The 24221-nt window shown below is 38.4% G+C and overlaps 2 protein-coding genes across 2 annotated transcripts in view; one reads left to right on the forward strand and one right to left on the reverse strand.

The window, feature by feature from the left end:
• The first annotated feature begins 1805 nt into the window (after positions 1 to 1805).
• LOC115928204 (zinc finger protein 845-like) lies at positions 1806 to 6207 on the forward strand. The gene is made up of 3 exons (XM_030995162.1): positions 1806 to 1885; positions 2530 to 2718; positions 4004 to 6207. Exons 1-3 carry the CDS (start codon positions 1870 to 1872, stop codon positions 6091 to 6093), a joined length of 2295 nt encoding a protein of 764 aa, XP_030851022.1. The 5' UTR covers positions 1806 to 1869; the 3' UTR covers positions 6094 to 6207.
• Positions 6208 to 11567: 5360 nt separating this feature from the next.
• Positions 11568 to 24221, reverse strand: part of LOC100891516 (secreted frizzled-related protein 5) — a 36600-nt gene continuing 23946 nt past the window's right edge. The window contains exons 2-3 of the mRNA XM_030995166.1: positions 17145 to 17237; positions 11568 to 14703 (exon numbers count right to left, since the gene is read on the reverse strand). Of these exons, the coding sequence (XP_030851026.1) occupies positions 14093 to 14703; positions 17145 to 17237 (704 nt within the window). The 3' untranslated portion in view covers positions 11568 to 14092. The remainder of the gene's footprint in view (positions 14704 to 17144; positions 17238 to 24221) is intronic.

Raw genomic sequence — 24221 nt, forward strand, 5'->3', positions numbered from 1 at the left:
CAAAACATCATTTGGCGGGCGATATCTGAATTTTAAAGAGAAAATCACATTTCTAGAAAGTTCAATTTCTGGCCTTTCATATGACACCTCAATCAGGAAAAATGAGCTAGGAATAACAAAGTTCAGTTTGTTTAAAGTAATGATTGCATTTCCATAATTTGATCAAACGAGTTCGTTTTCACTGGCTGCCTGCCGTAGCATCAAACGGAGTTGACAAAAGACTTAAATCCGTTTCGTTGACGATCAGCCATGCTAGTTCTCGGTTTCGTTTTTTTCTGGGACGCACTGTATATACAGTGCATACACACACACATACGAAAAATCCAATAAATTAATTTACATTAAAATACCTTTTAATTAGAACAGTTGTCAAGATAGATTTATAAGCCAAAATTTCCATATTCAACAAAATTTGTAATCTTCTTTTAACTACATGTATCTCAAATACATTGCAAAATTACAGGAAGTTATGACAGTGGGGAGGGAGGGAGGCAGTAGAATGCATCTCAACTGATATCGGGAATTGAACATAAAATGAATGAAGAGAGAATGTCGGCGAGGCAGTTGTTCCAAAATGTTGATCTTTTTTTTTTATGGGAAGCAGATCCTATTGGAAACATGTTGGTGTTTCAAAATGTTAAGCCCACAGCCCCCTAAAGATTTTCTTCAAGAACCGCGCCTGATTTCCGAAGTGAAGCAGTGATTTCGAATTCAGGGGCCGTCTTTTAAAGCCCCATTGCACCATTTGTAGCTACTTGCTCCCTCTATATAGAAGACAATACCTTAGCGGTGCCCGTAATTGGTCCCCCGTGATTACTTTTTTCTTATGTTAATTGAGAGCTGAGTTGATGATAACCACCTGTCAGCAGGCGCGTACGCAGGGGGGGGGGGGTGGGGTTAAACCCCCTGATCATGTATTCACAATCATGATAATTTCGGGGTATATAGTGCCAATGTCTAAAATGTGTATATTTTCGCATTGATTTGAGGTTTCTCTTTTTGGGGTGCGGGGGTCTCCTTTTTATGGTTTGTGTCCACCCCCCCCCCCCACACTTTGGAACAGGCTACACCGCCCCTGGCTGACGCAGTCCGATGCCAGGCAAGTGACGCCTTTTGTGCAAAAGTGTAATTCTATATGTGTGATTGGTTGATTTATTTTATTCGTCAACTATAAGAAAATGTCCTTAGTTGACCATGGACCTATTACGTATTAAGTCCATGAGTTGACGAACAAAATACATGTTTATGGAAATAATAGGCCTACAAGAGGGGGGGGGTCACTTTTTCAGGATATTTTTACGATATCCTGAAGATGTATACCTCTTGGCTTTCAAATAATAATAATAAAAAATTATATTTCTATAGCGCATTATACAAGGTATGTCTCTATGCGCTTTACATTGTATTACAAGCTTAATTAATTACATGCATCTACTATTGAACTATCCTCAAACAAAAATTCTGCCAAGATCTACTAAAAAGAGGGTTGTGTCGCCAATGTCTCACTTGATAACCATTAGCATTTGTATTGCTTTCATTGTTATTTCCCTTCCTTTATTTCTTCCTTTGTTTGTGTTTATTAAATTCGTTTTCATTCTTCTCTCTTTTGTTTCTCTCTCTCTCTCTCTCTCTCTCTCTCTCTCTCTCTCTCTCTTCTCTCTCTTTCTTTCTTACTAAATTTTAGTTAGGTGATTTTTTTTTTTCCAAAATCATTTTGCTTATTCAAAGACACCGTTAAGTTATTATTTTGTTTCTTACTTGAATCTGTAAAGTGCTGCTGCTTTTTTACGGTCTACAATTGTTTTAATTTTGAATGGAGTACAGAAGTTAAACAACACCTCTTCGACGATATTTAGATATAGAAGCAAAATGACTACCAGAGAGAGTGAGTATTATAAGTCCAGGCATTCTCATGAAATAAGCCACAGTTCTCTTTTTACCTTGTGTACGCGTTCGTACTCGTAGTCGTAGGGTTCATTGCGTGCAATGCCTAGGCCTAGGGCGATTACAGTTACACGCGTAAACGCAAGTGTCAGTGCAGTGTGTGTGTTCGCACACTGGATGACCAGTGGGCTTATTTCAAGGTAGAAAACTTCAAAAAGTGAGAACAAAAATTCCTCTGGCTTTGCCCTACTAACCTAAGGCCTTCCTGCTGCCGCATTCTCATTCTAATCTGTCTCCTTTCACTACTTTTCCATCCCATCCTCCTTCCTGACTTTCTCTCTTCTTCTCCTCTTTCTCCTCTTTCTCGTTTGACTCCTCCTTCCCATCCTCCTTCCCGTCACTTTCTCTCTTCTTCTTCTCCTCCTTGTTCTTCTCTTTCTGCTTCGACTACTTTTCCTTCCCATTCTCCTTCGTCTCTTTCTCTCTTTTTCTCCTCCTTGTTCTTCTCTTTCTCCTTTCACTCCTTCTCCTTCCAATCCTCCTTTCCGCCTCTTTCTCTCATGGTCTTCGTCTTTAACACCATAATGTTTTAAGTACATGTATTTATTTATATACATGTACGTCCTTTTTTGTCTTCACCCGTAGGCACTACAGGAGAGGATGACAAGCTCCTGGAAGATGAAGCCACGTATTATTCGGTGCAGTGGGAGAATGCTGGTCATCAGATCCATTACATTAAGCAAGAAAACTGGGAAGAAACGGGCTCTCAAGAAGACAAGACCTTCTTTCCTGGGCCTGGTATGAGCCATGCTTCACAATCTGCATCAGAGCAAAGTAAACAAAAAAACTAAATTGTAACCTCTTTGGGCAGTGAAAGAAATACATGGGGGCTTGGGGGCGAAATAGCCCCCAAAATGCCAAAAAGAGCCCCCGAAAAACAGAAAAGAGCCCCCATCAATCTACATAGAGTTCGATGCAAAACAAGTTTTGGATTTTAATTTCAGGCAGGCAAGCTTGAAAAACTTGTAGCCCGCGAAAAATAATTTTTTTTTTTTTCCCCTGAAGACTTTGGGTGGTATTCTTTAAAGCGGACTAACTTTAGTCCATGGTTTAATCCACTGACTGAGTATGGAATGCCAAGTGTCCATATGAATATGTTTCTGAATAATTTAATCTGTCACTAAATTAAAATAAAATGTAATAACATAATTAATAAACAACAATATAACTATGATATAATTATGTTATCATGGTAATCTAGGAACATATCAAATTGTCCAAAAATATATTCATATGGACACTTGTCATTCCATATTTAGTCGGTGGATTTAACCATAGACAAAAGAAATTCTGCTTTCGAGAATACCACCCTTTGTATTTTACCCCACATCCGTTAACACCATTTAAATCCAATAGGAGCTATAGCCGTCATAGAGAGAGTGATAGTTTCATTACTAGAGGTCATTTCAAGGAGCCTCAAATGGTTCCTTCTGTGATTTTGAACCTATTTGTTGACAACTAGATTGTTTGAAATAAGTTCACAAATGGTCACATTTTTTTCTTATCCAGACTCTTATGATGGTGGGAACTTTGACCTATAACCCCAGAATTTAAGGACTTCATTCTTTCAGGCTTACTAGAAATTTGGTACAAATTGTCTCAATGGTTCTTCAGGTTTTGTTGTAATGAAAATGTTTACTGAGATATAATTGTGCGCTTTTGTGATCTTCTGACCTTTCATCTATTAAACCTCCGGTGAATTCATTTCATACTTGTTTGCCTATAAATAACACATTTGAGCCAAGTTTTGTTAAATCTGATTCAGCAATTTGCAGGTGATCATGGTGATTCGATGGATACAGAAATTTGATTCTTTAAAGCCTGTCTGTTACTAGTTTGGCCAGGGGGGATTAGACCTCCCTGCAAGGTCACTGGCAGGTGGTTATCTCATCAAATCAGTTCTCAATTAACATAAGAAAAAGGTGGATCATGGAGGACCAACAGGCACAGATTAGGCATTGTTTGCTATATAGAGGGCGCAAGTAGCTATAAGTAGTGCAGTAGGGCCTTTAACACATAGAAACAAATTAACAATCGATTCATTACTTTTCTGTGACAGATGTCATCAGTACTTTGAACACTCCACTGCTCACACTCGAATGTCAGGAAGAGGCACGAGTAGGCTCTTTGACTGAGGAGGGTCGTTATTCTAACACAGTCAACCCTGCAGAAGCTCGATGTGAGGTCTTGGTCGACCGTCTTACAAGAACCACCAGAGCCACTGAAGAACATGGTGAAGATCGTCATGATGCAAGGACTGAACGTACGGAAGATATCCAGAAGCCGTTTCCATGCCCAGAGTGCGATAAAAGGTTCCTTCGTATAAGTGACCTAAAATTGCACATGAGGTACCACAACGGGGAAAATCTTCACACGTGTGAGGAGTGTCAGAAGAAGTTTCATTCCAAATGTGTCCTCAGGAAGCACATGGAGTACCACACGGGGGAAAAGCCCCATGGTTGCTCAGTGTGTAGTGTCGGGTTCTTGAGAAAGAGTGCCCTCACGGTGCACATGCGAAGGCACAATGATGAGAAGCCGTCTCAATGTTCGGAGTGTGATAAAAAGTTTCTTACAAATAGTTGCCTTTCGAAACATATGCGATTGCATAAAGGAGAGATGCAGAAAGGAGAGATGCATAACGGAGATATGCTTCAAGGAGAGATGTATAAAGGAGAGATGTTTAAAGGAGGGATGCAGAAAGGAGAGATGCAGAAAGAAGGGATGCTTAAAGGAGAGATGCTTCAAGGAGAGATGCTTAAAGGAGAGATGCAGAAAGGAGAGATGCTTAAAGGAGAGATGCAGAAAGGAGAGATGCAGAAAGGAGAGATGTTTAAAGGAGAGATGCAGAAAGGAGAAAAACATCAGTGTCCCGTCTGTAATAAGACCTTCAGTCAGAAGTGCTTCGTCAGTGTACACATGAGAATCCACAATGGAAAGCCGCATAGGTTCCCTCACTTCCTCAGGGGGTTACTCACCAAGTCTGATCTCGCGCAACAGGTTCGAGCGCAAAGTGGCGAAGAAACGTTATTGTGCACCAAGTGTCCTGAGTCCGATCTCGCGCAACAGGTTCGAGCGCAAAGTGGCGAAGAAATGTTATTGTGCACCAAGTGTCCTGAGTCCGATCTCGCGCAACAGGTTCGAGCGCAAAGTGGCAAAGAAACGTTTTTGTGCACCAAGTTACTCACCAAGTCTGATCTCTTGCAACAGGATCAAGCGCAAAGTGGTGAAGAAACATTTTCGTGCACCAAGTGTCCTGAGAGATATTACACAAAATCAGAGCTCTCGAAACATTTCCTGTATCACCAGACGAAAAAGCTTCGGTGTGGTAAGTGTGATGAGGGATTCACGTCAGAGGCTCTTTTTGCGGAGCACATGAGGAGCCATACAGAAAAGTCTATGTGTGGTACGTGTGATAAGGTTTTCACGTCAAAGGGTCGTCTTGCAAAACACATGAAGTCTCACTTGTGTGCTGTATGTAATGGAAGTTTTAAGACAAAGGCCATCCTTCTGCAACACAAACGAACGCATACCAGAGAAAAACGATTTGCGTGTCCGGAGTGTGGCAAGAAATTTGCAAGGAAGGCAGGGGTGGCTGATCACATGACGTCTCACACTGGTGAAAAGAATTATAAATGCTCACAATGCGACAAAGCATTTAGCAATGCCAGTAACCTTGAGAGACATAAGCTTACAGTACATACCGGTGTCAAGGCTTTTTCTTGTTCCTTGTGCGATATCAAGTTCGCTGCCAAGTGGAGTTGCGATGCTCACATCGTGAGATTTCACCCTGAAAAATGTCTGTATCATTGTTCCGAATGCAGTCGGAAATTCCTCACAAAGGGTTCCCTGGAGGATCACCATTTGAGAATACATACCGATAGTGAAGACACTGGGCCACACAAATGCAAAGAGTGTGATGAAAAATTTGCTACAATGGGCAGTCTACGTGAACACGCTTTGAGAATACACCCGGATGTTGAGCGTAACCATTGCTCTGATTGTGATAAAACTTATTCTTCGAAGGGCTGCCTTGTTTCTCATAGACGGATGTTTCACGCAGAGGGAAAGTTACCCGAGTGTGGGGAATGTGGAAAACGATTTTTTTTCGAAAGCTTCCTTGCGATACCACCAAAGAGTCCACAGGGGTGAAAAGCCCTTCCAATGTCCCGAGTGTGATGCGAGGTTCCATCTGAAGACCATCCTCACTAACCACATGAAGATCCACTTACAAGAGAAACCTCACCAGTGCCCCAACTGCAGCATGAGATTCAACAATGGGTCTAACCTTGCTAGGCATCGTAAGAGGCACACGGGTGAGAAGTCCTTTCAGTGTTCCATTTGTGGCAGGATGCTGGGAACAAAGCAGACTCTTAATGAACATGTGATGACGCACACCGGGGAGCGACCGTTTCGGTGCCAACATTGCGATAAAGGTTTTGTTTCAAAGACGGAACTTAGGAGGCATTTAACGAAACAAGCCAGTGCACAGCCGCATCCGTGTCCCAAATGTACAGAGAGCTTTCCTTATAAGTGCAGCCTTAAGAATCATGTGAAAAGTGTGCATTGACCGAATCTAGTCCTGGGCCCTGTTGCATAAAACTTACCATTGATGGTAACTTTTTCATCAATGATACAGTAGCTACCATGGAAACCTTGATCTTGATTGGCTGATGAGCCCTGTTACCATGGTAGTCAGAGCTGCCAACTAGTACGGATTTCCCGTAATTGGTACGGAAATTAACAACCATTACGGCAGTACGGAATGTTGTCTAAAAATTATTTTTTGTTTTTTTTTTTTTTTGGCGCATAGGGATCTATAGTAGCAAGTGCTGTACAGTATGGTGGCCATCCAGCACTCGCTGCATGAGAAAGATGGAAAATTATCAAGTATTCTCTTAATAGAAGCCAATCTTTCATTGAAAACTTATGTGTTGTGATGAACTGAAAATCAATATTTAGCGACTTTGTGGGAGTAAAATCACAACAAATTTCAGATAATCATGCGCGCATGCGTCCGCTTGCCATTCTTTTAAGATTCATGGCGCCGCATAGGAAATTACTGATTTATTCCCAAAATTACTGATTTTGAGCCTTATGGTTACTCATTTTCTGTTCTGGAGGTTGGCAGCTCTGGGTAGTTTCCATTGATGGCAAAGTTACCATCAATGGTAAGTTTTATGCAACGGGCCCAGTTTGGAACCAGGGGCTTGTTTCATGAAACTGTCATAACTTCAAGATCAATTTCATCCCAATGCTTTTGTTCGACTTGTCTGCTGAGTGTTTCACAAAACTGTTTTTGCATCTTCCCGTCAACAGACTTGTTGCAACTCCAAACCTGTCATATCTTTTTAGAACGCCATCTGATCTCAAGGCAACTTTAAGCTGGTCTATGGGCAGCAAAGAAAATGAAAATTGAAAATTTATTTTAACAATTACTTCTTGATCTTCAAGCTCTTATTTCGCCGATCAGGGGGGCGTTTCACAAAACTTGTCATCAGTGACAAATGACAGTTTTTGTTATAAGCTACTGAAATCCTTGCTTCTGATTGGTTATCAGCAGATTTGTAACTGATTTTTTGTCATTTGTCATTGAAAAAAGGCTTTGTGAAACGCCCCCCCCCCCCTCCCCCAGTTTTTTTTGGCGTTAATATAAAAGCATAATTTCTTATAAAGTTGTAATGCCTGGTAAATATGATAAATATTATTTGTAGGAGTATGTACATCGGTCTACTATAGAAAAGTCACCAAAGATCGAACAGTCTGTATTTCCAGACCCATGAGATTGAGGACAATTTGTTTTGTGTCGGCATTTTCTAGATATTTTACTTATTTCAAGCATAAACTTAATACAAATCATGTCACAGTAATATTAGTATTTGATAAATATGAAAGCTGTGAGTCATAACATATCTTTATTTCATTATTTACTTAATTAAAAATTATATCAGGGTCTTCTTTAGATTAGCAATGAGTTATGGTATCCTCTTACTTGCAAGATTGTATTCGCTCGTCGCCAAAGTAACCTCAAGTTTTGCCAATTTTTATAAATTCTTAGATATTATTAGGAAGTTAGAAACACATGTTTTCATGCAAACTACAGTGTGTAGGTGTTTGTATCATTTTGTGGTACCATTCTTTTACATTTTTACTCTTTTAAACATACTCAGATTCATTTGAATACCGGTATACATGTATGTAACTCAGGGATTATATATTTCATTGTTATCTGTTTATCTAGAAATTTAATTAAGCTGCCCAATCGCTTTTGGCAATCTCAGGATAAAATCTGGTTTATTTGGACATGCACTAAATATATATTTTTTAGCAAAAAACATGAATTTATAGCTTATCATGGTTTTGGGTCTGACCGGAATGCTCCCTAGGAAGTGAAGAATGTGAATGCAGTGTGTGAAGACAAGCCTAAATCAGATGGGGCAGTAAATAAAATGAAGAAGTAAATAAAGAAAGATATTAATACATCTGTACATGAACAGTATATACAAACTAACATATCGAGGGTTCAGTGATACAAAGACGTAACTCCATATTTCTTGATGGGACTACGGGTTTGCTGTGTGTGAGACCCATAATCTCTACACCATGTCTGTTGTCTGCGAATTATGACCTACTGCACATGGAAACTGATGACCATCTCCCTTTAATAAAGGTCACTGTCTAAATTTCCCAAATAATAAATTGGAAACTTTAGGAAATTGCCATTGTTTTCTACCAACCATTTTTATTGTAAAGAAATTTGTTATTATAAAAATATATGTACCTGTATCTTTAATTGTAAAGAAATTTGTTATTTAAACAAAGGTATATGTACCTGTATCAATACATTTAGATCATTAATATGTACCTTTTTTTTGTTTTAGTCTGGGAGTTTTGTTCCCCTTTTTTGTCACTTTAAACGTACATCGTTTATACACATGTACATTTCATATACCGTTTGACTTTCTGACAACGCCCGTTCCACACGATACGTCATAATACAGTCATTTAGAATGATGATAATAGTAATAATAAATCTGTGTTTGTTTAGCCCTCAAAATATGGAATACCGGCTCTAAGCGTTTTATTATTACCCTAGTCATCAGATTCATTCACGCACAGTGTGCACCATTTCCACTCCCTGTGGAGCATTCCTAAAAAATTGCGGTTGTGTAAATAATATCCACATTTTTAATGTACAGGCTGACATAACTCGTTGAAAAATATACACAGGGAATCGAAGGAATCATTAACCTTCTTGAATTCTTATTTCTTCTTCTTCTTATTCTTATTATTTGGGCTTTTCAAAACATTTCTAGCTGCGACGTTGCGTGTTTCTTGTAGGATAGATGTAAATAGTTACACTTATTATACCAAATAAAAATAATCAGAAACTGGCAATCGTTCGGGCTTGTCCTTGATACAGTGTATACGGGGATGGGTGTAAGCTTGAGAAAATATAGATGATGATTATAGTGGTGGTGGTGGTGATATTGATGATGAGAATGATGACGAAGGTTAATGGTAATGATAGTACTAATCGTGATGATGATGGTAATGATAATGATTGTGATGATGGTGACCACGTTGATTATGGTGGTGATGATAATGATGATGTTGGTGGCGATGACGATGGTGATGATGATGGTGGCGATGGTGATGATGATGGTGGCGATGACGATGGTGATGATGGTAATGATGTTGGTGGCGATGACGATGGTGATCACGTTGATGATTATGGTGATGGTAATGGTGATGATGATGGTAATGATGTTGGTGGCGATGACGATGGTGATGATGATGTTGGGGGCGATGACGATGGTGATGATAATGATTGTAATGATGGTGATCACGTTGATGATTATGGTGATGGTAATGGTGATGATGATGGTAATGATGTTGGTGGCGATGACGATGGTGATGATGATGATGTTGGTGGCGATGACGATGGTGATGATAATGATTGTAATGATGGTGATCACGTTGATGATGATGATGTTGGTGAAGATAGTGTTGGTGGTGGTGATGATCAGAAACTGATAATCATCCGGGCTTGTCCTAGATTCAGTACGGGTCATGTTATTACAGTGCTGGGTGTGAATCTGATAAATATAGATGATGATCTAGGTGATGGTGATGATAATGGTGATAACAATAATAATAATAATAGTGATGAAAGTGCTGATTATGATGATCATGATAATGGTCATGATTTCAAGTCAATTTAATAATGGTTTTATTAACAAAAACAATGCCTCGCAGCCAAAATGATGAATTGTGCATGTTTACATATACATGAGCTTCATTACATAACATTATATTTCATTTGTTACAATCATTCATTCAAATAGTATTGGTAACATTTAATATTATTCATGCGTAGCTATTTAAAATCTATCACTATATACATTTTAAAAATCTATTAAAATTCATACTACTACTACTAATAATTGATCAAAAGCAATACAATGCATAACATACAAAAAAGTTAAAAAGCTAATACTGAAATGATCATGATGTTGGTGATGATGGTGGTCGTGGTGATGTTTATGATGGTGGTGATAATACTGATGATGCTGTCACAAAGATGATGATAGTGATGAGGTCGACAGCTGAGCTTCTTGGTTCATGTTATTCGAAAGAGTGGTTTGGAGTAGGAGTAGGGTTATATATAGAAGGAGGATTTTTGAAAGTGGAATCGATCTCGGGAGTATGGATTACTTCATAGAATATGGGACAGAGAGTTGTGGCATTTCATGGTGGCCAACGTCTCATGATATGGCACGTAAAGAAAAAGAAGAGATGATAGTGATGAAGATGATGTTAAAAGATGATGATGATGATATTAGTGTAGCATAACTAGACCAGTAATTTAGTAAGACGTAGAGGGCGTTATAGTTAATTGTGAAATATTATATGTGGACATCGTGAGATGTCGGGAGTCAGCGTTGACCTGTCGTTGCGACATGTCCGTTGCCAGGAACAAGTAAAGTTACTTGTACCATAGACCTATACTGCAGATACTGTGCAAGTGTTGTTTCTTTAGTCCTGTCAGACATTCAGTGATTGCGGGAGTAAGTGAATGAGAGCTAGTCCATGTTTTTCTTTCACGATATACTTTTGTGAGAGCCCAATGAGAGATAAAGTTGATGAATGATTGTCGAGAGCGTGAACCAGGTTTTGAGAGACTGCAAGGCAGAACGCTATCCCGGCAGAGGCCGGTTACGCCACATTATCATCATCACCATCATCATCAACATTGTCATCATCATCATCAACATTATCATCATCACCATCATCATCAACATTATCATCATCATCACCATCATCAACATTATCATCATCACCATCATCATCAACATCATTACCACCATCATCATCACTATCATTACCATCATCATCATCACCATAATCATCAGCATTATCATCATTAACGTAATCACCATCATCACAATCATTATCATCATCGCGATCACCGTCATAATTAGCACTATCAGTACCATTAACCTTTGTCATCATCCTCATCCTCATCATCATTAATACCACCACCACCACCATAATCATCATCAATATTTTCTCAAGTTTACACCCATCACTGTATATACTGTATCAATAACAAGCCCGAACGATTGTCAGTTTCTGATTGTTTTTATTTGGTATAATAAGTGTAACTATTTACATCTATCCTACAAGAAACACACAACGTCGCAGCTAGAAATGTATTGAAAATCCCAAATAAGAAGCAGAAGAAATAAGAATTCAAGAAGGACTGTTGACTCCTTCGATTCCCTGTGTATGTTTTACAAAGAGTTGTCAGACTGTACATTGAAAATCTTGTAAGTTATGTGGATATTATTTACACAATTTGACAACCGCAATTTTAGGAATAATCCCCAGTGGAGATGGTGCACGCTGTGTGCGTGAATGAATTCGACGACCAGTGTAATAATAAGGCTCTTAGAGACAGTATTCCATATTAAGGGCTAAACAAACGCAGATTTATTATGATTATTATCATCATTCTACATGTATTATGACGCAATTTCGAAATTACGCATCACGTGAACGAGCGTTGCCAGAAAGTCAAAGGTTACGTCAGAATATTGTTGTCATTTTCTGCAGGGAGTCACAGTGCTTTCAAAACAATTATACCGTATTCACAATATATAAAACAAATACATAACGCACAACCACATTGTGCAGTTTTAACTGAACACTTTGCATAATAATTTTTAACATGAAATCTCGGCGGCGTTTTTATTTATATTTACATGATAAAAGCATAAAGATACATACACAATTTTGCCACTTCTAGTAATGAATGGTTTGTTAACTGTTGAATACAATGCACTTAGACGAAATGTCAGTGAGAGCGTCATTAACTCTAAATTAACGTTGCCTCCTGTGAATTTTGAAAAGTAATTTGTGAGCTTTTACAATTTTTTTATGTTAATAAGGAAAAAAAATATCTCCTAATAGATATTGCTCTTCAAAAACCATCATATTCGTAATGACAAGAAATTCCTGGACCAAATTTTCATGGCTCATGTTTGTGTAGTTCCATACACATATTTTTGTGTGCAGTGCATGGACTCTGAGCAATTAAGAGAGAGTTAATTTCTCAATGTTAATGATTTCAAAGCCTCTAAATATACACAACTTCTTGTGCGATACATAATCAATCTTTTCCAACTATTTCCAATCCAATCGCATGCCCAGAACTCAACTTCATCTTTCATATTGGACTGTATGTGAAATTTCTAATACTTTTTAAACAAACCATTTGCTTCTTTTTGTTATGCACATAATCTACAAGTCCATATAAGGAGAATAACTGTTTTGCTAATTACATCGTATCAAAACTTTATTACAAAAATACTCGGGGTAAATTCAAGAACCTATTATCAAGTACAGGCAATGTGTACAGGATTTCTGAACGGCAGTTATACATTCAAGAATATATAATTAACATAGGAGGAATATTCAAATCCAAATAATCTGATCAGGATACGCAATTAATCGACTTGAAAGCATTATAAATGGACTTCGTAATATTATTATTATGCCAGTACACAAGTAATAACAAATATTAATGATGTTGATGATCGTTAAACTGCAACATCAACAGCGCCAGCTACGACATAGATCTGAAGTAGGCTTGCCGTAACAAGTAATTTTTCCACTGATAGAATGAAAGAACTAACCCGCGTTTCTGACAAAGATGATGACTAAATTGATATGTAACTGATGAATGGTGGTAATTCAATACGGATATATTCTGCTGTTGTTAGCGTTCTTTTGATAGACCAGTTCGTAGTTAGCCTAGGCTATTATGAGTCCCAAATATTCACAGATCTTTTATAAATGGAGATGTCCCATTTGTGCATTTTAGAATACTCACTGCCAAAGTAATGGAGGTGCTTCGTGAATACCATTTATTTGCCCTCGTTAGAACAACGTTTCCTCCCGTTTGTCAGAGAATGTGCCGTTAGTGAATAAATGAATAATGGTTACATACTTTTCATGAACACATATCCCGTATCCGTCTCCATGGGCTTTACAACTATGGTACAAATGACCTTTATCTGCCCATGCGCAGATTATATCTACGAACTGCCTTATAATTATGACATGACATAACACAAGAATTACAAAGGCTTATACAAGTCATGTATATGTAAAATGGCTTTATTATGTGTAATCACCTCTAGCGCATAGCACACATGAAACAAGTTTTGTTGTCGTTTTGTTTTTCACACACATTACCTAACATAGGCCTACATTCTGTTGTCCTCGCTATTCTTTTTTACTAAGCTCAAAATTAGCTACAGTGTAGAAACAAAACGGTAGCTATTCTTAAATAACGTTTTATCACAGTTTATCATTAGGTTGTAATTTTGGGGGTAATTTGTCTTTCAACAACATAAAAGGACACTCATTTATTTGAATTGAGATTACATTACAGGTCGAAAAGACATCGATATCAGTTAATGGGACTGAATACAAAGTGCCCATGCACAGAAAATGGATTTAGATCCTACTCCTCTCATTTCTTCATCCGCGTTCCACTCTATTTTGTGAAGGAAGGGGGCGCTAGATCGTGTAATGACGGACCTTACAGATTCCACAAAGTTCAAGGTGCGATCTTTGACCTTTAATCCCATTTAGATCTAGCTCTCCTGACAGGCATCTCCCTGTTTTCCCGCTCGCGGTTTTTCCGTGGGCGATCGCGAGTGCGCTTTCCTCGTTTCCTTTCCCGTCTTGTGTTGGTCTTCGGAGAGGGCGTCTCGTCGGCCATGACCTGGTGGGTTGTATATACGCCATCGTTAACCGGTGTGTTGGTCTGACTCGCCAACAGAACCTCATCGGCCGGTGTCATCTCATGCGGCTCTGCGTCCTGCGGGGCGATTTCCTCGCGTCTCCCTTCCGTCGCCGTCTCCAAGTTCTCGCACATGTCCGGGTTCTCGAACCCCTTGATCGCACGCCGGAAATCACGTGTCTTCTCCCAGCTGTGGACAAAGGTCATGAATAGCTTCCGGTTCTTTTTGCTGTCCCTATGGCCCATGACGAGGAGGTAATTTCCACTGCGTTCTAGCATGTCACATTGGCAGTTAGCACCCTCTCGTACGTAGAAAGTGAGTCTTTGAAGATCTTTGGTCTTCAATGAACCTTGCTTCAGGACTTCCAGCTTCTCAGGGTTGGGGTCCCCAATGTACTTCTTGCCGTCTTTGGATTCACGAATCGTCTTGATTTTCACTTTCAAAACTGGACAGGATTAAAGAGAACAGAGAAAAGGAGGGTTAGCATAACGGGATCAACAGAACCATGACCCGACATTTTGCTTGACATTATACGACCTTTGTCGATGTTGTCTTGGACACTGGAAAACATAATACAATGTAACTTGATTAAAATATAAAAATAAATGAAAGCGGTTTAACCCTATTTAGCCCGGGCTATTTTGAAACTGCATAGCCCGGGGGGGGGGGGGGGGGGCTTCTTAAGGCCCCCCCCTATGATCTCGGCCGTGAAAAGATCGATCGCCGCGAAAATTTGCATACATGTCAAGTGAAGTGTATAGAATACTATGGTAATTTCAATTTTTTGAAAGATTCACTCATTTGCATATTTATGGTAATTTATGCAAATAAGGTCATAAAATTCACATTTTTGCCCATAAATCAGACATTATTCATATTTAAGCATTCTTTTTCACTACATATATTTGTTAGACCATTTGAAATAATAATACAACACAAAAAAATGAATAACCAGGGTTATTCCTTATGTTATCTATTGTTTTGATAATTTCTTATGTATTTCACTGTTTTTTTAACTTATGTATTTTATTGTTTTTGTTGTTTTATTTCATTTCCAACTATAATTCAACTATTTTGACCCCAAAATAAACACCTAAGCTATAAACAAGACCAAATAACCAATGTTTTATCTCTTTATTTGAAAAATGAGATTTCCATAGGTTTTGTACACAAATCACAAAAATGAGCGATTTTCGGGCTGACATGCAAAGACAAAAGGACACGTGACTGTGTAATGATAGGTCCGATTTTCGAAAAAAAAATTTCAAAGATGCGCAAGACTTGAAAGAAAAAAGTCACAAAATTTCAGTGCAAGATTTTCTTGCGTTAAAAAATTATCGCGAAAAATGTCGAGGGGGGAGGTTCTAAAGCCCCCCCCCCCCCCCCCACCCGGGCTAAATAGGGTTAAGATAATACACTTTTCCCATACAATTGGAATAATTTTTTCCTTGGTGAGAATGTTATTTTTTTTAGCTGATGGGAGGGGGAAATAGCATCTGAACACCGATATCAAGTTGAGAGGGAAAAAAAATCAATAATTCAAAAAAAAAAAAAAATTCATCTTATGGCATTCACACTACTATACCTTTAAAATGATTTATTTGTCGGGGGTAAAGGTAAGATGGATTTTAAAAACCAGACGTATTTTCAGGTTGGCCGATTCGGAGATTTTTAAAACGAATGTATCCATACTTCTCTCGGATACTTCTACCTTCATTTGTAATAAATACGTCATAATGAAGTTATGAACCGTTCATGATGATCATTTATTTCATCTTTTGACATCCACACTATCATACCTTTAAACTGATTTATTTGTTGGGAGAAAAAGTAAGATGGATTTTCCGGTCGGCACTTTCCCAGACAAAGCCCATCGATCTTTGCCAATGTCATTTTGAGGTTAGTTAAGCACACATAGACGGAAAATGGGTCAGTTATTTTTGCCGATAATTGGCTGTTTTTACGAATAAATCCCCTCTAAATGGGGCCTTAAATCTCCATGGCAATGATTTTGTTGTGATTGTGAAATGCCTGAGCGTGGATTGTGTTTATTGTGATAATAAGCAGTGGGTTCGAGTTGGTAAAACAAAATGTCAGCTATGCCGACAAAAAGAACTAGTTTGGGTTGAGGGCGTGATGACATTTAGTCTACTTTCCAAACCCATTTCTCTCTTAAAGGTACTATGTCCCTGTTGCAGCTAACATCAAATCTTTTAGAACTTTGCAGGAATTATGAATATGTCATGTATGTCCCATCTGTGAAATTTAAACATTAGCAGTGTCCTAGTATTCAAATTATGCAAGGAAGCCCGGCTACCTTCTAGACTTCACTGTCATACATTAATGAGTGACTGACGGACTGACTGACATCTTTTTTTTTCCATTTTTCCATTTTCCATTTTCGTGTTTTGGGGGCCTGCGAATGGGACATAGTACCGATTTTAGTTAAGCCAACTCCAAAATTATAGTGAAATGAAATCTAAGGTAGAGGTTTGAATTATTCTTTTGAGAATGGATTCCAAAATCTTGAGACATAAATCCACCCAGGCTATAGTAAAGTCAACTCCGAAGTATTGGTATTTAACGATAAATTCTAAATGTGAATTCCGATCCAAACGAAGGCATCCTAAATGTGACTCCTGAACATTTTAAAGAGTATATTCTCTTTAATCCTAACCACCTAATCAAATGTCACTCATTGTGACTGAACGTGATTAGGGGAAAACTTTTAGTTGTATTATTAACCCAATTTGGTTTCAAACAAAGAAGAAAACGTTCGGACAATCACTGTGAATATTTTCATACACATGACAAATAATAGGGTTATTCATATACGGCTGTACCAACAAGTATGAAATAAGAACATGACGGATGTATTATAGTTACCGAAATCGGAGTTGCAGAATTTTCTTAGTAGCGTATCTTCTAGGCTGTCATCATGACATTGCGTAAAGTGCATCATATAGGCTTCCTGCATAGCTGTACAAAGAGACAAAGAAGATCATTCGATGAGTATATATCACTGATATTGTTACTTGAAGAATTAAAGAGAAGGCTGAGTTCTGGGGAGAGGTGAAAAAACGTACGACCATTCAGTACAAGGGTCTGAAAATCAGACTATTACTTAGGTGATTGCAATCATTTATGTCGATTCGACAACTAATGGTCGTTGTTTTCCCACAAAAAGCCATTTTCAAACCCTCTCGTTTTGAGGGAAGTTCCAAATACGTATTGTCTTTCAAATGCGTTGGAATTTAACCTTTTCATTTTTTAAACCTGCACATGGGACATAATAACTTTAAGGGGATGAAGGAAGAAAGAGAGAGAGGGGGAGACAGGGGCAGATACAGACAAACAGACACACAGAAATGGGGGGGGGGGGGGGTTGGTAGATCTGAGAAAAGGAAAGTGCAAGTGAATGTAGTACATTAGTCCCTTTTAATCTCAGTCCATGTCAAACGAGTTATGATAATGATATCAACGGGCGATGCGGGGGAGAATTCCTAACGTACCTAAGGTTGCGATGAAAAGAATTTCATGCAACTCTCTCTTCATTCAAATCTTGATGTGACACACATACATCTATGTGATAAACAATAAAAACGTTTTGAATTAAACTAGTATAGTTAAAACGTTTTAATGCAAGAAACATCAAGCATGGCAAATGGACTGGTTGAATTAGGTCCTTTGCTGAATACTGTACTTTAAGATGTAGGCTTAAAGATATCTCATTATCAACAAACATAAATCGGTACCATTTCTTTTCCGAGTACTTCAACATTAGAAACCGTGGTAAGGGAAATATGAAACAATTAATAGTTGTTAACACTACAGTATATTACTTATTATGTACTAAGTAGTCAAACTTTCTTCATTGCTCCTTCCTTGTTCTTTCACAATCAGAACAGCATGCATAATGATCGAGCACTCAACTTTATCTTTAAACTTCTGAAGATTTCCACGTCTACCAATAAAGTACGTGACTCGATTACATCTGCAAAACAGAACAACAGTTGCCACAAATCTGGTATAGATAAGCACACCTGTTCAATCTCCGGGAAATTACAAACGTGTTCCAAAATTCACAGAGACAGACATGGCAATATGAACCTCGGCCCTGTTGCATACAACTTACCATTGATGGTAACTTTGCCATCAAAGACAACTTCACAGGGCTCAACAGCCAATCAAAATCAAGGTTTCCATGGTAGTTACCATTGATGGCAAAGTTACCATCAATGGTAAGTTTTTTTTTGCAACGGGGCCCTGATTTGTCACCGTATACCGTTTCAGCATATACATTTTTAGAACACAAAATATATTTTATAAATGTAATGCTTCCTTATTGATACAGATCGATCAATCGATCTTATTTACTGGGTGGAAGCCACAAATATATTTAATAACAAAATATATTGTCATAAATATGAGAACATCGTTGACCATTTTTAATTTTAACGTCAACTGTGCAGATATATTTGTGAAAAACATTACGTTCCAACGTAAATTAAATCAGATTTGTACAACGTCATACTGAAGCGGCTGATGTGATGTGAGAAAATGTCTACTTCAAAAGTGTGATGTGTGTGGGAACTTTTTTCGCATGTCCACTGGTTTCTCGAGACAAATAAACTAAAATTGAACTTGTAACCATGGCAATGTTCACAGGTATGCAAAACATGTAGCCTGCTTGCACGTGCATGATGAAACAAATTTCACATGTTCACGTCGGGAGAAAGAAACGGGAGAAGAAAAAAAGAGATGTTTAAATTGTCATCAACGAGTATTTACATAAAGGTGGTTTGTCTGACCCATTTTGAACATGCCATGCACACGTTGAATAAACATGTCAAAATAAATACGATTTAAGAGTGCCAAAGAAACAACCAGACATCAGTTTGGAACAAAAATGACAGGCGATTATTGCCCCTTTGTTTAGTTCACCTGTCTTTACTTTCTCTAATAAAGCATTTTCTTTTGATACAGCATGAAATAGGAATTAATAAGGAGATGATAAGAAACTAAAATACTGGATAAGACTCGTGATACTATAGACAGACATGTTTAAAACGAATTAATATCTTTAGACAGCTCAGGTTCGAAAGAGATGCTCCCGATTTCCTATACTGACATAACATCCTGTCTTCCGCCCATCAATCGACTTGAAGACATTTCAAAGTAGATCATCTTCCTATAGTCGTGCTGTTTACATGTCAGTAGACACAATTCAGATACTGCCTCCCTATCAATAAACCAACCCACACATCTCAATCAACTTTCAATTTCAATCTAAGACGAGTCAAACAAAAGGGGCACCGTAGCACGCAACGAAAACCCGCCCCTTTTTATCGTGATCATAGTAGAAAAGCATGCAACGCCCCCCCCCTCCCCCCTCTGTCTATAGCCAAAACGAAACTTGTCCCTGCTCACGACGAAATCGCCCCTTCAGCTGGAAGAATAGCTAGAAACTAAACCCGCTTCAGCCCATAGCTAGTAAAGTAGACGAAATGGTTTTCGCCGAAATTGATATTAGACCTAATGATAACGGTTTAACTGGGTTTTAAAACATAATAGTATTTGGACCGGGGGCATGCATGTCCATGTTGAACAGAATGTGAATGGTACGTATGTAAGGGTCCTTGGGCGGAATGCTTCGATTGGTTTCAACTTTTTTTTTTTTTTTTAGTTCATTTTATTTCACATCCAATAAAAACATCATTATAACATTAAAAATACAATTATACAAAATGCAATATATATAAAATATAATAAGAACAAATAAAACAACAACAGTAACACTAAAATTGATTAATGGGTGAAGTAGGGATGTGAGGGACCAGCAAAGGCCATTGACCTATCTAGGCTGGTCCCTTTTTTCTACAACCCCAAAAGTAAAATCTTCAGTAATTAAAAGCAAAATATTGACAATATAGACATTACATTAACTAAGACATATAAACACACATACAAGGACAGGCAGAATTAATAAAAGCTAAAAAAGTATATTATAACTTGATATTTGTTTGTGTTTAAAATTACGCTTAAAACTAGACAATGTTGGGCATTGGACAAATTAAAGGTAATACAAAGTTTTGGGAAATTTTGAGAATTGGGTGGATAGTGAATCTTTACAATGTTGATACATTCGGATGCCCCTGTGGATGTATTATAAGCACTTCTGTTTTCGAGAAAAATTGAATATAAAAATTTACCGGTGCTCCCGGTAAATTTTGATAAATTTCAGATAGCGCCTATGGCCGTACAATGGTAGCTGCGACCATGCAAATCTCAGAATGTGTAGTTGTGATATACAATTTCCAAACGAGAATAGCTAATAGGTCAATTTTAGTCAAGGAACATCGTTTCATAGCTAAATTAATATCTTGACCTTGAGAGGGAGCTATACAACATAAAGAGTTTATTATCTATAATTTCAGAACTTTAGACTCGATTTCAACCGCGACAACGATCAATGGATATTGTAGGAACGCATATGCTTCCAATATGTTCATTTAAACCAAATTCATGACCCCATGCCAAAACTTTGTAATACCTTTAACTGGGTTCGATACCAAAATGTTTTAACCAAAGGCATGCATGTCCATGTTGAACAGAATGTGAATGGTACGTATGTAAGGGTCCTTGGGCGGAAAAGCTTCGATTGGTTTTAACTTGGCCATCGGACAAATTAACGATGATTGAACACGATAATTTGACAAAATGGTTATTGGGCAAAATATTGACGACGACATTATATTGACCTGAAGAACGTGAGACAATTCGACGATTCGACCAAATTACTTCGGACTAAAATGACAATTTACGGAGAAGACGCACTACCCCTACACCTATTGCATGGGAGTAGAGTCTCCCGGAGTTGGGCGACTGAATAAAGGTTGCGTGCCGGTGGAATTCCCTGTCGTCAAACCATAGGGGATGCGTAGGCGCATTTACTATGGGAGGAATGTGGTCTCGCGACGGTTTCGCTGAATGTTCGTGCAGATTAGAGTTCCTCTAACATGCCATGTTAAAGGGACTCTTCTCAGATGCAACTGGTTCAAGTTCAAAAACTATATCCCGCACCTGAATGCCTCAAGCGCCTCCAGTGCAGAATTAAACTCATGACTTCTTTAATACTTTCTTTCTTCCCTTTTGCTGAACACAAGCGCGCGTATGCCAAGTCCGATGATTATAAACTTTGAATTTATCCCTTTTCCTCCTAAACTGCTATGAACACAATGCACACACATGCGCGCTCGCGTATGCCTAAGTCCAATACTGCAAACGAATATTTACTTTTTTATAAGCATCGCAGTTAACCAACAAATAAACACATTCATACACGCACGTTAGAAATGGCGCCATCCACAAACGCAGCGGCGCGCATAATATTATGATCACGTGGTTTGGTACCACGAAGGCACCAAGGCCATGGTAGCGGCGCCATTGTGCGTTCACGAATGGTGTTTGGTCAGGGAGTTGCGATTCATGCTTTGACCATTTCACCTGTTCAAGTCAACGTTGAGTCCAGGGACCCGTTTCACAAAACCTTTTTTTTCAATGAGAAATTACAAAAATCAGTGACAAATCTACTGATAACCAATCAGAAGCAAGTATTTCACTAGTTGACATCAAAAACTTCCATTTATCACTGATGACAAGTTTTGTGAAAGGGGACTTAAGGCTGCGTTCAAACAGCTATATTTCTGTCAAGAATTGTGATCAAGAACATGAAACAGAAACAACTGTGCAGTGTGTGAATCATTAAAATTAAAACAAACTTACTAAACTTTGTTTACAAATACGACCGAGTAAACAATCGGACACGTTTGCAACATGAGATGTGGCGTCAGAAAGGTGTCAAAAGTTGTATACCTCCTATTTAAAAAAAAGAGGGCTTTCTAAATAACAAAAACCTTTTTATGTTACTTTGCTAATGGACCTACTATGAAATCGTCCTCCACACAGGCATAAAAAATAGCACTTCGCATGCCTTCTTCCCTTCTCAGCACGGTCCATCGTTTACCACATGTGTATATTTGCACAAAACAATAGGCACCAATCATTACTGACGGAATGATTGCTTTGTGCAGCACAACTGCTTCACAAAATAACACCTTTTCAGTCTTGATTAGTTCCATGAAAACTCCTTAAAATAACATGGATGTAGATAATCTTTTTTTTTTTGCACTAGAAACGGTTACTAAACTTGAGGTCTATACGGGATATCTGTATCCCTGGATAAATACAATGCGGCACAGGGAGATAATTATTTGTGTGACATATGCAGTGTAAAAGAGAAACGTTTATCGGAAAGCTCAACAAAGTTCAATAATTCTTAGTTTTGTTGATGACGAGTCTTCTCCATCACCAAAACTGGAGACGACCTTTAAGCCGATCGTCTGGCCGACTCGTCGGGTGAGGTAATGGGTGATTTACACCAATCTGACAACTTCTCTTGGGCTGTACTTGAAATCCCTCCCATCAGTCCCCTGTAGCCATGTGACCCAAGGTCAAGGGTTAACTAGCCCACACTTTTCACCCCGTTTATCTCGGGCACAGCGTAGTCTATTTCTATAGCTGCTTGGATGATAATAATGAAGAAAAAAAAAAGGAAGCTATGTTCTTCTACACTTGCATAATAACAATGAAAACGGTCAAAAATTATCTTTCACCTCTCTCCAGAACTCAACCTTCTCTTTAAAAGTGGACTGAAACATATTGCCTATCGAGATTATGAAACTACTTATTGATTGTATTGAGAGTTTCCATCATTTTTTTAATATTAGATCTTCCAAAACACTGAAATTTTAAAATGTAATGGCACTTATGCTTAGAGTGATTTAGCCTTCATTTACAGCAGAGCAATTCAGTGCCCCAGTTATTCATCGAATTTTGATACAATTTGGATTTTGGGTTTCTTGTATTTTGTTGTGGTGAACCAATTGACCAGAGAATTGACGTGGCAACGACACAGACATAAAGCTTGATATTCAACCTAAGTTTATTTTTCTTTCTTTTTTGGGCTCAAATTGCCGTCTGCCGTTGGAAAAAAAAAAGAAATAAAAGAAATCACGATTCTCACTGCATAACCTATAGTGGCATAGCGGTTAGCGATGCTTTACTTTATAGGAGATAAACCCTGTGGATGTTATGTGACCATAAATTACGACCAAGTCCTTTTTATGGGTGCTCAAGAACTGTTTGATGGGGGCGATGAAATGAAGTCAGACAAAATGTTTGCAGCCATTTATCACGTGTATATGGCAATATCAAAATGTTTATAGGTAGCATTATTCGCATGCAATGTTATGGTCATGGGCCTTTAATGCCCCCCCCCCCTCCCCCACCATCGCCGGTGTATTACAGTTAAACATTTGGGAAAAGGGGGTGGGGGCTGCTAACCTAATAATGTGAAGGTCTGAAGGAAAACACTTGTTATAACTATCCCCCCCCCCCTTTCTCAGATAGCTAACGAAGCTGCTCCAAACTTTAAAGTTTCAGAAAACACTATTATGTCTTTGACCTTTTGTTTTCGCAAGTTTTTTGTTTGTTGGCTAACATAGGTACAAGCCTACTAGAGCACATTCAATACACCAGTTTACGGTTGTGTGCGCCATTTTAAACAAAGCCAATGACCTAGAGGTCATGTATTTATGCGTAAATTAAGATTGCGCCCATGCAAATTATGATGACATCACTGCCTACGCGCTGCGTTGTGCGCGCACATCATCATTTGCATGGGCGCAATCTTAATTTACGCATAAATACCACTGACCTCGGGTCATTGGCTTTGTTTCAAAGCCAATGACCCGAGGTCAACTGTCTGCGCATGCGCACTGATACAACCATAAACTGGTGTATTATATTTTTACCAGCTTAATTTTTAAGACAACGATCGCAAAGACTTTCAAGAATTCAGCTCGATGGTATTATTATATCCCAGGGCCTCGCATTATAAAG

The sequence above is a fragment of the Strongylocentrotus purpuratus genome, unplaced genomic scaffold (genome assembly GCF_000002235.5).
Source record: "Strongylocentrotus purpuratus isolate Spur 01 unplaced genomic scaffold, Spur_5.0 spur5_contig_852, whole genome shotgun sequence".
Classification (NCBI taxonomy): Eukaryota; Metazoa; Echinodermata; class Echinoidea; order Camarodonta; family Strongylocentrotidae; genus Strongylocentrotus; species Strongylocentrotus purpuratus.